Below are 15804 nucleotides of genomic sequence, written 5' to 3' on the forward strand. Positions count from 1 at the left end.
GGATCCCAGAAATGTTAATGCATTGCTCCAGAGCTGCAATTTGGTTCCACTCAACTCCATTCGCGTTCACAAACAACGCAGAGCCATGTCCTAGTATTGTGCCAGGTACATACAAGGGCCCCAGAATAAAATGGAAAGTGATGTCAATTTAAAGAGAAAAACAATGCTTCAAGGACACAAGTTTTTTAGGCCCAGAAAAGTGTGTTGACAGGGTTGGAAACACCACATGGGAAGTGACCTCTCCCCATTAGTAGAGGTCTCAGAACAAGGAATCCTTGTACCTGCTAGTAATGGCTATTCCTCCTTCTGGCCTGCTGGCTATTCCTTTAACTTACCCAGCCTTTCCTCTCAAATAAAGGTCTACCCATCAGAATCTCTACTTGCAAATATTCAAAACCTTGTTTAGTCTTTAATTTCAACCCTAAGGGTTGTGGAGATGGAAGAAAATTACCTCTGCCCCTTCCTTTCTTGGGTGAGACTATACCAGGAATGACAATTCAAATGGTTGTCTGTGAGTGGGGGATTGAACCCAGGTCCTGGTGCATGCTAGGCAAGTGCTCTACCATTTTGCTACAACCTCAACCAATCTGTTTTTCCTAATGTAGCAGTAATTACCTCAATCTCTTCCAACAAGAGTTCCTCTGTTTTGTTACATTTTTTCTGGGTCTGGGAAATCTGAAGTTCAGTGTTTCTTTTCATGTAGAGATTCTCCAAGTTGGTTTTTGCCTTCATCTCTTGCAGTTGGTCTTTGAGGTGAGCAATATATTCATTCCGTCTCTTAAGAGAAAAGACCAGGTTTCTAAATTAAAAATATATACTATCAAAAGTGTTATACAGATTTAATGCAATTCCTATTAAAATCCAAATGACATTCTTCATAGAACTAGAAAAGGCAATATGAAATTCATTTGGAAAAATAAGAGACCCAGAATAGCTAAAGCAATCCTTGGCAAGAAAAGTGAAGCAGCAGGGCTGGGGTTGTGGCTTAGTGGTAGAGTGCTGGACTGGCACACGTGAGGCACTGGGTTCAATCCACATAAAAATAGATAAAGTAAATGTACTGTGTCCATTAACAACTAATATATATATATATATATATATATATATATATATATATATAGAGAGAGAGAGAGAGAGAGAGAGAGAGAGAGAGAGAGAGAGAGTTTAAAGTTATATATATATATAGTTATATATATATATAGTTATATAGTTATATAGTTATATATATATATAGTTTAAACTATATATATATATATAGTTTAAAGTCAAGCAGCAGGCAACACAATACCAGAAATTAAATTATATTACAGAACTACAGTAACAAAAATGGCATGGTATTGGCACCAAAATATACATGTAGACCTATTGTACAGAACAGAAGGCACAGAGACAAACCCACATAAATGCAGTCATCTCATGGCTAGACAAAGCTGCCAAAAACATACATTGGAGAAAAGATAGCCTATTCAACAAATGGTTCTGGGAAAACTGGAAATCCATGTGTAGCAAAATGAAATTAAACCCCTCTCACCCTGTACGAAACTCAACTCAAAGTGGATAAAAGACTTAGACACTAGAACAGAGGCCCTGTGCCTAATAGAAGAAAAAGTAGGCCCAAATATTCATCATGTTGGCTTAGGACTTGACTTCATTAACAAGACTCCAAAAGCATAAGAAGTAAAATTAAGAATCAATAAATGGGGTGAATTCAAACTAAAAAGTTTCTTCTCAGCAGTGAAGAGAGAACCACAATTTGGGAGCAAATTTTTGCCACGCACACACATCAGATAGGGCAATAATCTCTAGGATATATAAAGAACTCAAAAAACTTAACACCAAAAAACAAAACAAACAAACAAAAAAACCCAATCAATAAATGGGCGAAGGAACTGAACAGACACTTCTCAGAAGAAGATATACAATCAATCAACAAATATATGAAAAAAATGTTCAACATCTCTAGTAATTAGAGAAATGCAAATCAATAAGATTTCATCTCATCCCAGTCAGAATGACAGTTATCAAGAAGACAAACAACAATAAGTGTTGGTGCGGATGTGGAAAAACAGGCACATTCATACATTGCTGGTGGAACTGCAAATTGGTGCAACTACTCTGGAAAGCAGTATGGAGATCTCTCAGAAAACTTTGAATGGAACCACCATATGACCCAGCTATAGCACTTCTCGGTTTATACCCAAAGGACTTAAAATCAGCATACTACAGTGACGCAGTCACATCAATGTTTATAAAAGCTCAATTCACAAGAGCTTACCTAGGTGCCCTTCAACAGATAAATGGATTAAAAAAAAATGTGACACACACACACACACACACACAGACAATGGAATATTATTCAACCTTAAAGAATGAAATTATAGCATTTACAGGTAGATGGACGGAGCTGGAGAATATTATGCTAAGCAAAATAAGCCAATCCCAAAAAACCAAATGTTTTCTCAGATAAGCAGATGCTGATCCATAATGGGAGGAGGGTAGGGAAGAACGGATGAACTTTAGATTGGGCCGAGGGGAATGAGGGGAAAGGGGAAAGGGTTGGGAAGGATAGAGAAATGAGACAGACTTTATTGCCCTATATACATGTATGATTACACCACCGGTGTGACTATGCACCATGTACAGCCAGAGGAATGAGTGGTTGTGCTCCATTTGTGTACGATGTGTCAAAATGCATCCTACTGTCATGTATAACTAATTAGAACAAATTTTTTAAAAATAAAATATTATTTTTAAAAAGACTGTCTCCATTCAGTTTGGTCAGTGGTTTAATATTATTTTAAATTTATAAATCAAGGAATGGGAATTATTTTTCTGCCATCACATGAAGGTAAATTAAGTCAATAATTGTGAATGTTATACCATCCACATGAAAATGAAAGATAACAAAATAGTTCTACATGTCAAGACAATGAGATTATTTCATAGGTATACAATCTGGGTACTCTCTTTTTCCCACACAGATTTCCCATTATAATTTCATTTTGGTAGAAACAGCAATGATCAAAATGATCAAAAGTGCTGACTTCCCACCCAAGCCCCATTACTTGTGTGACCTTAGCCAAGACAGTTAAACTCTCTAGGTTTTACCTTCTGTAAAACAGAAACATTAATATTTATGTTGCCTGAAACATCTCAGAGAATAAATCCAGTCAAGCCTCAGTATGCACTGGGGATTGGTGCCAGGACATCTCACGGATAATAAAATCTCCAGATGGTCAAGCCCTTTTTACAGTATGTGTATAGTACATATGCAATTATTTTTCAAATATTTTTTATACATGATTGGTTGAGTCCATGGATACAGAACCTGCAGACATAATGGGCTGACTATATAAGGAGTCATTGAGCATATGTGTGAAAACTGCAGGTTACTAAATACTTAGTAATTTTAAGGTCTCAGTATTCATAAAGGAAAATATTTATTCAGTGTCAGGCCCTAGGCTAGGAGACAAACAGTAGATATCTAAATATAGCCATATCCCCTGCCATCATAGAGCTTAAGAGTTTTTTGTTGTTGTTGTTGTTGTTGCTGCTGCTGATGTTTTTCCTGAGGATTTAACCCAGGGGTGATTTACCACTGAGCCACAAACCCAGCCCTTTTTATTTTTTATTTGAGACAGGGTCTTACTAAATTGCTTAGGGCCTCAATAAATTGCTGTGGCTGACCTTGATTTTCAGGCTTCCTAAATAACTGGGATTACAAGTATGTGCCACCATGCTCAGCTATGAAGTTTAGAGTCTAATAGAGAATATACAGTTAAAAGGAAATAAAATGTGTAAACTTATTTAAATGAGTGCAAAGTACTATGAAAAAAAAGGGCAAAGGCTATGGGAGAAAATAATAGAGATCTATGTTAGACTAGGTAGCCTGAGAAGGATCTTTGAGAAGCAATATTTGTTCTAATATTTGAAGGATAAATAAGTTCATCACATGAAAAATGTCGCCAAGAGGAATTACAAAAACAAAGAAAAGTATATTCCAAAGTCCTGAGGCAGCCAAGACCTAGACACAATCAAAACCCTTCAGTAAGGATTTAGAGTGGGACAAGATGAAATTGGAGAAGTAGGCAAGACTAAACCAAGCAGGCTCTTATTAAGAAATTTAGGTTTTATTCCAAGTGCATGGGAATCCTTGGAAAAGTTCTAGTCAGAGATGTAACATCTGTTTGAAAAGAAAGTGTGAGTTAACTTCACAGAGAGGTAATCAGATTTAGCTGATAGCACAAGCAAATATACAACTAATTACAAAAACACAGGACTAAGCCAGGCTTGGTGGTGCACACCTGTATCCCAGTTTTTCAGAAGGCTGAGGCAGGAAAATCGCTTGAGATTAGGTGTTTAGGGTCACGGACAAGTCAAGATGGCGCCTGGCACTTTGCCAGAGGGAGTGGTTTGTGAAGTAACGCCAGCGGGCCATTAGGATGACAAGGATTCCTTAATGACTGACTGCTGTGTCTAGATGGTGTTAATTGAGTTAAGCTGTGTGTAATTATTAAGATGCTGAGGATTCCTTAATGACCAATTGATGTATCTGGATGATGTTAATTGAAACAAGCTGTGTATAATTAGTTAAGTGTATATATACCTCTACTGTCCGACAATAAAGCGGCTCCCGTGTATCAACCTGGGTGTGGGTTATGGATCTATGAATTCATCAAAGATCTGTTTCTCTAGACAGCGACCACCTTACCATGTAAGCTGGATAGAATTAGTTGTAAGTAACTACTTGAAAAAGAAACAAAGCAGAAATTGATCAAAATCATCCATAATGAAAAGCAAACAGCTAAAAGGATCATAGGTCCCTAGGATTAATCAGAAAGCAATCTTTCACATTATTTTGTCTGGCTTCTTGGTGTTATTGTGTAGAATTGTTCAACTTATAACAAGAACCATCCCCAGGACACAAGTGTCTGTGGCAGAGAAGCCCAGTGGATAATATGTCTCAGTATTTTATACTGTTTTATAAACTGTAGGATTATAATAAATTATTTGACCTCTCTAAGCCTATTTTCTCATCTGTAAAATCCTGCTTAGGGCCTGGCGTAACTTAGATGTTCTGTAAATGTATATTAAATGAATTCTAAGAGCTCTCTCTTCAGGCTCATTTTTTTTCTTCTTCTTCTCTTTTCTCCCTTTCCCTCCCTTCTATTTCCAAATTGTATGGCAGTCAATAATGAGGTTTGAATCTCTAGGAAGATTCATATTAAAGTGAAAATAAGGTGATTTCATTTCTTCATCAACAGGAGTCCTTTTACCTATTTAATCCCTAGGCTTTCTTCCAGGTCTAGCTTACACATCACTTAAAGACATAAATCCTCTTCCAGAAAAGCTAAGCCCACATAACTAACTATAGTTTTGTTTTTCACAGAACCTAATAATGTTGGACAGTTAGGTGTTCATTAAATAATGTCCCTATAAAAACTAAACTTTCAAAACTCAAAAGCATGTTTGGATCAGTTTTATTTTGTTTTTGTTGTTGTTGTCTTTTTTTTTTTTTTTTTTTTTTTTTTTTTTTTTTTTGGTGCTGGGGATCAAACCCAGGGCCTTGTGCGTGCAAGGCAAGCACTCTACCAACTGAGCTATATCCCCAGCCCCTGGTCAGTTTTTTAATCAAATTAAATATTAAATCTTTCAAAGTAACAATAGGAAGATTAGAAAAGCAGAGTTAAAACTCTAGGAGCTTCTGCCTATGACAAACAGAAGATATTACATTATGTAACTTTTAAGTTCATACAACATTGGCTATGCCAAACCAAAGGCATCTGGTTTTAATGCTGTTGCCTTGGACCTCTGTTTACTGATTTCCTTTCTGTATTGCTGGTTTGCACAAATATTTTTATGGCCCTCCATGGTGATAATGTGGAAACACACAGTAAGATATAAAATACTACCCAGCTAGTGAGTATGACTTGATCATGATTTTATACTAATGGCACTGAAGTGCCATTCCATTTCTCATTTTCCCACTATGCAAGAAGAGCCAGCCAAGAAGCAATGGGTTACAGCTGAGTTTTGAGTTGTATAAATTCTTTTAAGGGCTAGGGACGTAGTTTAGTGGTAGAGTGCTTGTCTAGCATGCAGGAGGCCCTGGTTTGATCCTTAGTACCACCTAAATAAATAAATTCCTTTTAAGATTTTCACTAAGGAAAGATTTGCCTTCATTACAACTTGTAGCTCTGACTGTCCATGGAGTCTGGAGCTTTCCCAATGATCAAGGTCCATGGACTGATGCAGCATATTTGCGGGTTTTCATGGCAGACCAAACTTTAATTACAAATCCAAATTCCAAATTCCAAAATTCCTTCAGACCTGGTCTTCTGGACTTCTTATTTGAATTCAGAGAAACATGACTTAGTAATGGAAAGAAGTAGTCAACCAATTAGAGTTCATAAGGCTCTGATGGTTGCCATAATAATGTGGGCCAAAGGCTTTTAATAGTTGTGTCTGTTTTCATAATTGAAAATAAAGTAGAAAAGAGAGCACTGATTCCTGGAATTTGATTTATGTTTTCATATTGATTCCCATTAAATTTTTTTTTTATATTTTAAAATCTAACCATTTACCCTAAAAGTTTTTTTCGCACTTTTTAAAAATGAAATTAGACCATACGTCTTTTTCAGACCTGGACTAATTTGTTTCATATAAGGTTTATAATGTGGTAACTATAGATCACTTATTTTAACTTAAGTCTAGTATTCCATTGTATGAATATGCCATAATGTACGATAACCATTTGGTTGTTTCCATTTGTAACTACCACAAAAAATTCTGTATTGATTGTTTCTGCACATGATTTTTCACATATACACATTCTATTGAGTGAACTGCTGGGTCATAAGATATACCTATCTTTTAACTTTAATAATAGGAAACTTTTCCAGCATAGTAGTATCAACATAAATGCTCAGTTTTAGAATATTAAAATGCCCATCATTCCACATAGCCAGCATTTGGGATTATAAATTATTTGTCCTAATGAAAATATAACTCTGTCCTCTTATGGTTTCAATTTGCATTTCCCTAATGACAACTGAGGTTGAACACACTTTTATATGTTTATTAGACCCTTGGACATCCTCTTTTTGGAGTGCCCATTCACTCTCTGGCTTGTTTTTCCATTAGGTATCTATCCCATTCTAATTAATTTATAGGAGTTTTCCATATATTTTAGATTCAAGCACTTTCCTGGTAATGTGTTGATTATATAAGTATTAAGTAAATGGTTATATACATACTTTATACCACATTGGAGCTTCCTCCCTCTCTCTCTCTCTCTCTCTCTCTCTCTCTCTCTCTCTCTCCCCCCCCCACCCTCTCTCTCCAACCCCTCCCACCTCATCTCCCCTTCTCTGTGTGGTGCTGGGGATCAAACCTAGGGTTCTACACATGCTAGGCAAGTGCTCTATCACTGAACCACATACCCCAAAACATTCTTTCCCTCTCTTTTGATGAACAGAAATTTTAAATTTTTTTTTAGTTGTAATTGGACACAATACCTTTATTTTATTTATTTATTTTTATGTGGTGCTGAGAATCGAACCCAGGCCCTCGCACATCGAGGCGAGCACTCTGCTGCTGAGCCACAACCCCAGTCCAGAAGTTTTTAATTTTTAATGTAGCCAAATTTACCAACCTTTTTCCTTTATAATATGTACCACTGGTGGCCTGTTTAAGAAATCTTTCCCTATCCAAAGTCAAGATGGTAGTCTTCTATAATATCTAGAAATTTTATGCTTTAGCCTCTCACATTTAGATTTATACTGTAATGGTTAATTTGAATTGTCAATTTGGTTGGATTAAGAGATGGTGAAGAACAAGGAAGCAGCAGTAGATGCAAGTTCAATTCTTCTTGAATGGGTTTTCCTGATTGTGGCTGTTATTGTCTGAGGATATCAGACTCTCACTCCTTCACTCTTCTAAAGCAGACTCTGCCCATGATTCTCCAGGGAGTTTCCAGAAGCCTTCGATCTAGGGCTAGGGTAGCATGGTTGATCCCTCTTGTTTTGAGGCTTCAGCCTCTTGGACTGCGCAGCTACTGGTTCTTCCAGCTCTCCAGCCTACAGACAGCCACTGTGGACTATCCAGCTTCTGGTTGTAAGCCAATCTAATAAGTCCTCTTTTTTTGTAATCATACTTCCTGTTGATTCTGTTCCTCTAGAGAACCCTGACTAATACATATACTGATATGGAATTGATTTTTGTGTATGGTATCAGGTCAGAGGAAAGTCTAATTTATTCCCAGGTATGCAATTTCTTCAGCATTATTTATTAAAAATATTGTCTGTCACTGTACTGTTATACCCTCCTGTCACAAATCTGTCATGGTTTTCTCTATATTCTGTTCCATTGCTCTATTTGTCAATTCTTGCACTGATATATGCTAGGGTTTTTTGTTGTTGTTTTTGTTGTTCTTTTCAGTATATGTGCTGTTTTAATTAGTGCGGCTGTATAATAATTCTAAAAATTTAAAAAAAGTCCTTCTGCTTGTTCTTCTTCAATACTGTTGACTATTTTTACTCCTAAGCATTACTTTTTTCTTTCTTTTTTTTTTCACCTCCTTGATACTGAGGATTGAGCCCAAAGGTGCTTTGCCACTGAGATACATCACCAGCCCTTTTTATTTATTTATTTATTTATTTATTAGACAGGTTTTCACTAAGTACTTAGGTCTCCACTACCTTGCTGAGGCTGGTCTTGAACTTGTGACCCTCCTGCTTTAGCCTCCTGAGTTGCTGGGATTATAGGCATGTGTGAACATGCCCAACTCTGGTCTTAGCATATCTATATAAATTTTAGGATCACTTTATCAAGTTTCTAAAAAATAAGATGAAATAATATAAAACCCAGTCAGGATGACAGTAGAGGGGGTAGAGAGAGAAGAGGGGAGGGGAGGGGAGGGGAGGGGGAATAGTAGAGGATAGGAAAGGCAGCAGAATACAACAGACACTAGTATGGCAATATGTAAATCAATGAATATGTAACTGATGTGATTCTGCAATCTGTATACAGGGTAAAAATGGGAGTTCATAACCCACTTGAATCAAAGTGTGAAATATGATATATCAAGAACTATGTAATGTTTTGAACAACCAACAATAAAAATTTTAAAAAAAAGAAAGAAATCTGTAGATTGATTTGGGAAGAATTGATATCTTTTTAATGTTGAGTCTTCCAACCTATAAACATAAAGATTTTTGTTTCAATTGAAACAAGGGCACTGTGCCACTGAGATACATAGCCAGCCCTTTTTAATTTTTATTTTGAGAAAATGTCTTGCTAAATTGCTGAGACTGACCTTGAACTTGCAATCCTCCTGCCTTAACCTCCCAAGTTGCTGGGATTACAGATGTGTGCCACTGCACCCAGCTCCCAAGATATAATCTTTTAATTTCCTGAAAATTGTTTGACACCCTCTCAGATTTTGTTTGCCAGGTAATTTTTGTATTTGTCCAGGTAATCCTTACCTGTACTTCAGCTTGCCGTTCTTTTTTGACATTAATTAGTTGTTTTTGAAGGGATTTTATCTGTTTTCTTCCTTTTTCCTCCCTAGAAGAAATAATAACATTTTGGGTTTAGGGCAGGGCTTCTCAAACTCTAGTATGTACAAGGATCACCAGGACATTAAAAGCAGAATCTTTAAGTTCCTCCAGAGAGTCTTACTCAGTAGTCCTGAGATGAGGCCTTGGAATTTGCATCCCTAAGGAGTCCAGGCAATGCTACTGGTGCTAGTCCATGGAGCACACTTCTTTTTTAAAAAAAATATTTTTTTAGTTGTCAATAGACTTTTTTTTTTTTTTTAATTTATATATGGTGCTGAGAGTCAAACCCAGTGCCTCACACATGCTAGGCAAGCGCTTTCCACTGAGCTACAACCCTAGCCATGGAGCACACTTTTGTAACATTTTTTTAAAAGACTATTTTTTTTCATAAATTTGTAGATTTTCTGGCTTATCAGTGCTGTATTTAATATAGTTTCTGCTGAAAAAAATTAAAAACGAAGAGACAATAGAGGATCTCTTCTATTCTGAATATTTTAATTATATATTCTTATCTCAAAATAACCTTAGGAGATAGTCTAACATTATTCCTATCTTTCCTGTGGTAGACACAAAAATGTACCTTGCAGACCTCCAACTATAGGGAGTTTATGTGATCAGGTCCCAGCTTTTTTTTGGTTCCTAGGGTTGAACCCAGGGGTATTTAACCACTGAGCTCTGAAATTCTTCACTGTGTATATTCTAGAGTCACTTCCCATAGAAAGATGCTAAAACAATTACTGAGTGTGGCAGGGATACCAGGGCAGGCCCTTTCCAGAGAGCCAGGACTTGTCTAATGGTTGACTTTGCTCAAGTACTCCTTGATGACCTTGCCAAACACCTTTTGACAGCCCAGGGATCTTTCCCATGCAAATTTTCCTCTCCATCTTTTGGGGTCAGTCTTGCATTGGATCTGAAGGTTCCCCAACCCCCATTTCTCTCACACAGGTGTTTCCCCTGATAACATCTTCGCTTGGATAATCCCATCTTGACCTCTATTTCTCAGGTCACCTGAACTAACACACTTTCCATGGTCACAAAAACAGTAATTAGCAGACATGGTTTAAACTCAGCACTGTTAAACACCAAACCTGAGAATTTAACTACTTTGTGTGACTGATTCTCAGGTTGTCCTGAGAAACAGAATTCTGCTTCTTTCTAGAAATTCCAGTATTTACGTTTCAAACAAACAAAATAATAAAACAATATAAAAATAAGAAGTCAGGCACAGTGCTGCACACCTGTAATCCCAGTGACTCAGGAGGATGAGGCAGGAGGATTGCAAATTCAAGGTCAGCCTGAGAAATTTAGTGAGGCCCTAGTAACTTAGTGAGCTCAAAATAAAAAATAAAAGTTCTGGGGATGTAGATCAAAGTAAAGTATCCCTGGATTCAATCCCCAGTATAAATAAATAAATAAACAAAAGAATAAAAAAAATTATCACTAAACTGCATCTAGGTAAATATTTTTACTCAAGATTTTTTTGGGGGGAATGGGTACTGGGAGAAAACCCAGGAGTGCTCTTCCACTGAGCTATATCTCTATGCCTTTTTTTTTTTTTTTTTTTTTTTTTTTTTTGGTTCCTAGGATTGAACCCAGGGGTGTTTAACCACTGAGCCAGCTCTTTTTTAATATATTTTATTTAGAGACAGGGTCTTGCTGAGTTACTTGGGGCCTTACTAAATTGCTGCTTTGAACTCTGATCCTCCTGGCTCAGCCTCCTGAGCCACTGGGATTATAGGCATATGCCACCACACCTGGCTCCCCAGCCCTTTTTTTTTTTTTTAGTTGAACACAGACAAAATACCTTTGTTTTACTTATTATTTTATGTGGTGTTGAGGATCAAACCCAGTGCCTCACTTTGAAAGGCAAACACTCTACCACTGAGCCACAACCCCAGCCCCTCCCCAGCCCTTTTTAGTAAAATTATTATATTTTATTTTGTGACAGTGTTTTGCTTAAATGCCCAGGCCAGCCTTGACTTTACCATCTTCCTGCCTCAGACTCCTGGGTCACTGGGATTACAGGTATGAACCTTGCACACAACTTTTATTCAAGAAATTTTAGAAAGCATATACTTAACTAGAGTCGTGAGATTGTCATTGTCAAAACAAACTGTATATTAGGTATTTCTCACCTACAGATCAGAAGAAACACATGTGAGATATGCATAGTACTTTATCTCTACTATTAAATTCAACCTCCCAAGGTCAGATTCCTTCATACATACAAATAAATGTCATTTATAGGAGGCTATAAAAGTAATATATGACCATTTTAGAAAACCTAGAAAATGAAAAAAGAAAAGAAAAATTATCCCTAACCCCATTATCTAGGGTAAACTCTGGTTAAAATTTTATGACATTCCTTGCAGTCAATGTACACTATAAGTTTCGTCTTCCAGAACTGAGGATATATTATTTATCCTATTTTTTCGCTTAGCGTAATTATGTGCACTTTCTCTTTTCAATTAATTGAACATGTGTATTTATTTCTGTTCCCCCTTGAAATAATACTGAAATAATAAGAAAGGAATAATAAATGATATAAACATACAAAGAGATCGTAAGAGAAAACAATGCAGATAAAAGAAAATTAACAAGATTATGGCAGATATAAAGCAAAAAAGAAAACAATGAAATATAAAGGTGTACAGAATGAGAAATCAAGAAGAAAACTGAATTAAGCTGCAGACCTTAGGAAAGCTCAGCACATAGAGGCACCAGGCATCTTTGAAGGCAGGTAGAGCTTGAGTTCCTTCCCAAGCCCTTGTGGTCATAACTGCCTTTCTTCATCTTACACATAATGTGGGTTTTTTTTTTTTTTTTTGGCTAGTTTTTGCTTTGTCTCTTGCAAAGGTTGAACCAGAAATTTGGGCAGTGGATGCAGTAGGAGGTGGAGAAGAAGATCATGCTCAAAAGAGGGAAACAGCCAGGCATGGTGGCATGCTGGTGGATTCCAGCAGCTTTGAAGGCTGAGGCAGGAAGATTGAAAGCAACTAGAGATATGAAAAAATGTGCTTTATATGTGTAATATGAATTGTAATACATTCCACTGTCATATATAAATTTTAAAAATTAATTTAAAAAAAGAAGAAGAAATAAATAAGGGCTGGCAATATGGTTCAGTGGTTAGGCATCCCTAGGTTCAATCCCCAGTACTCAAAAGAAAAATAAATAAAAAATAAATAAAATTAGGGAAACAAAAAAATTCTACTTATTGTATAGTGAGTTTCCCCAATCTCCTTCCCTGGCCAGCTCCCAAACACATGGTAGTCAGAGATCAAATACAGTGAATAACCATTACTTTTTCACTGCTTCTTGACCCACCAGGGGAAAAGATCTATAGATTCACCCAGCCCATTATATAAGGAATTACTGTTTACATGTATAGAACATCCAATCAGCTTCTCAGTGCTTCACTCTTAAATACAAAATGACCAAGTATTTAAAAAATTACTCTAACATTAAAGACAGAGTCTAAAACAAACTTGAGGAGAAAAGCAATTTAGAGAAAAGACAGACAATACAAGGAAGATAAAACTTAAAAAAAAATAATAAGACAAGGAGCTGGGGGTTCGGTGGTAGGATGTTTGCCTTAGCATGCTTGAGGCCCTGGGTTAATCCCCAGCAACAAAGGATGCTATAAAAAAATGAAAGACTTAAAGAGAATAAGAAAGAGTTCTTGAATTACACATGTTAGCATGAAATCTTTAAAAATTAAATAAAAGGATAGGAAAATCAAGTTAAGGAAATCTGAGATTAAAACAAAACCCATACTGATGGTCAATGAACAAAAAGGATAAACTTATTTTACTTGTTTATTACCCAATCTGATATACTGTTATAGCAACACAAAATGGACTAAGATAAGGTCATAGGGCAACTCTCTGCTCAACTTTTCTGTAAATCTAAAATTGCTCTAACAATAAAGGCTAATAATTTAAAAGAAGCATTTCCTAAATACAACTTACTTAGTACTATCAAAGAACAAAATTTCAACAAATTTAGTTTAAAGATCTAATTAGTTTTCATTAGCAATTCATGAATTGGGCAGCATCCCATCTATGAAACAGAAAGGCATTCCAATGAGCTGAGCAGAGGAGGTAGGTTTTATTTATTTATTCACTTAGCATTTGTTAGCATTTAATGAACCTCCAGAGCTCTGTGTGGCTTCAGGCCACCAGGACACAGGTATCCCCAACACCCTTAATCATCTCCTCAGTTCTGTTGATGAATTTGGCCTTCACCATGACAGGCTGCTTTGGAAATTCCCCCCCCCCCAAAAAAAATGAGGTAGGTTTTAGGCAGAAAAGTACGGAAGAAGCTGAAACAGTGGGGGGGGGGGAGCAGATTATCATTTAAAGTTACTTTTCTTACAGGGTTAAAGCAGAGGAAACTTTTTTTTTTTATCATGCCAGCGCCTGTTGATAAATCCCCTCTAATTGGTTGCTGTGAATTTGCTAGTTTTTGGAAAATTGGACTGTTTTAAAATACAGTTTAATCATGTGGCATCTAGTGAAAGCACTACATTCTGGTTTGGTATGATCTATTGGGAGTAGTACAGGAACTCAGTCTTAATCAGTGACCTCCCATAAATTTTATCGTACTTAACAGTACCTACTTTGTGGTCAGCTTCCTGACACAAGATGGGAACAGTCCTTGTGTGGATTGCCAGTAATAAATGTTAAGTCTATAATAGCAGTTATTATTGTTATTAGGCAACTACTAGTGCTAGCAACTATCTTTTACATGTATTAATTAGTCTAGTGTTCATAATAACTCCAATATAGCTGGGGATGTAGCTTGCTTACCATGTGTGAGGCCCTGGGTTCAATCTCTAGTACCACAAAACAAAACCAAAATAAAACGTAATAATTCTAGTGCAGAGTTTATTAGCAATATTAAGGAAAGATAGAAAAGGGAAAACAATTCCACCTATCCAGACAAGATAACCACTTTTTTTATTCTAAATACTGTTACCCCTTCATATCTGTGAGTTCCACATCCATGGATTCAACCAACCATGGACCAAACATATTTGAGGCCAGGTATGGTAGTACAGATCTATAATCCTAATAACTTGGGAGGCTGGGGCAGAAGGATCACAAGTTCAAGGCCAGCCTCAGCAATTTATTGAGACCTTGTGTCAAAATAAAAAATAAAAAGGTCTGGGGATGTAACTCAGTTGTAAAATGCCCCTGGGTTCAATCCTCAGTACCAAATGGGGGGTGCAATATTGAGTATGTACAAACTTTTTTTGTCTTTATTCCCTAAATAATATAATAACTAGGTATATAACATTTATTTTATATTAGTTCTAATAAGTAATTTAGAGATGATCAAAATACATGAGAGAATGTGCATTGGACAGTTTTGATATGCACTTGGAGTCCTGGAAGCGAGCCCTTGTAGATACTGAGGTATATGGACTCATGGAGAATTTTATTATATTCCCAAAGAACTTAAATGTGTTGATTTTCTTTTCTTTTTTTTTTTCTTTTTCTTTTTTTTTTTTTTTTTTTTGAGACAGATGCTAGGAATTGAGCCAAAGGCATCAACACATGCTAAATATGTGCTCTACATATTATACCCCCAGCCTTGAGTGGAATATTCTTAAAACATAAAAATCTTTGGTACAAGTTGAAAGTTTCTTTAGAAGAAAACTTCTCTTGGTATGCAATTTTTTGTTTGTTTTCTGGTGCTTGGGATAAAACCCACGGCTGTGCACATGTTAGTCAACTGCTCTATCATGGAGCTATACCGTAGCACCAGCATGAACTTGTTATATATATATCTTTTTTTTTTTTTTTTTTTGAGAGATATATGTATTTTTTAGTTCTCGGCGGACACAACATCTTTGTTTGTATGTGGTGCTGAGGATCGAACCCGGGCCGCATGCATGCCAGGCGAGCGCGCTACTGCTTGAGCCACATCCCCAGCCCAAAATATTTATTTTTTAGTTGTAGGTGGGCACAATATCTTTACTTCATTTTTATATGGTGCTGAGGATTGAACCCCGTGCCTCACGTGTGCTAGGCAAGTGCTCTACCTCTGAGCCACAACCCCAGCCATGAACTTGTTATTAATCAAAGATTTTTCACTGAACTCAGTCTCAGGCACAGTGCACACTCAGGTATAGTGACACATATTTGTGATTTCAGTGGATCGGGAGGCTGAAACAAGAGAATTTCAAGTTTGAGGCTAGCCTGGGCAATTTAGTAAGACCCTGTCTGAAAATAAAAAG

General features: G+C 36.6%; 1 protein-coding gene across 7 annotated transcripts in view; it reads right to left on the reverse strand.

Annotated features, from left to right (window-relative positions):
• The window catches only part of Iqcg (IQ motif containing G), a 41569-nt gene that overhangs the window by 12621 nt on the left and 13144 nt on the right, over positions 1 to 15804 (reverse strand). For all 7 annotated transcript variants that reach the window (XM_071615242.1, XM_071615243.1, XM_071615244.1 and 4 more), the window contains 2 exons: positions 9486 to 9567; positions 616 to 777 (listed from right to left, as the gene is read on the reverse strand). In XM_071615242.1, the coding sequence (XP_071471343.1) occupies positions 616 to 777; positions 9486 to 9567 (244 nt within the window). The remainder of the gene's footprint in view (positions 1 to 615; positions 778 to 9485; positions 9568 to 15804) is intronic.

This window comes from Marmota flaviventris, chromosome 8, assembly GCF_047511675.1.
Source record: "Marmota flaviventris isolate mMarFla1 chromosome 8, mMarFla1.hap1, whole genome shotgun sequence".
Taxonomy (NCBI): Eukaryota; Metazoa; Chordata; class Mammalia; order Rodentia; family Sciuridae; genus Marmota; species Marmota flaviventris.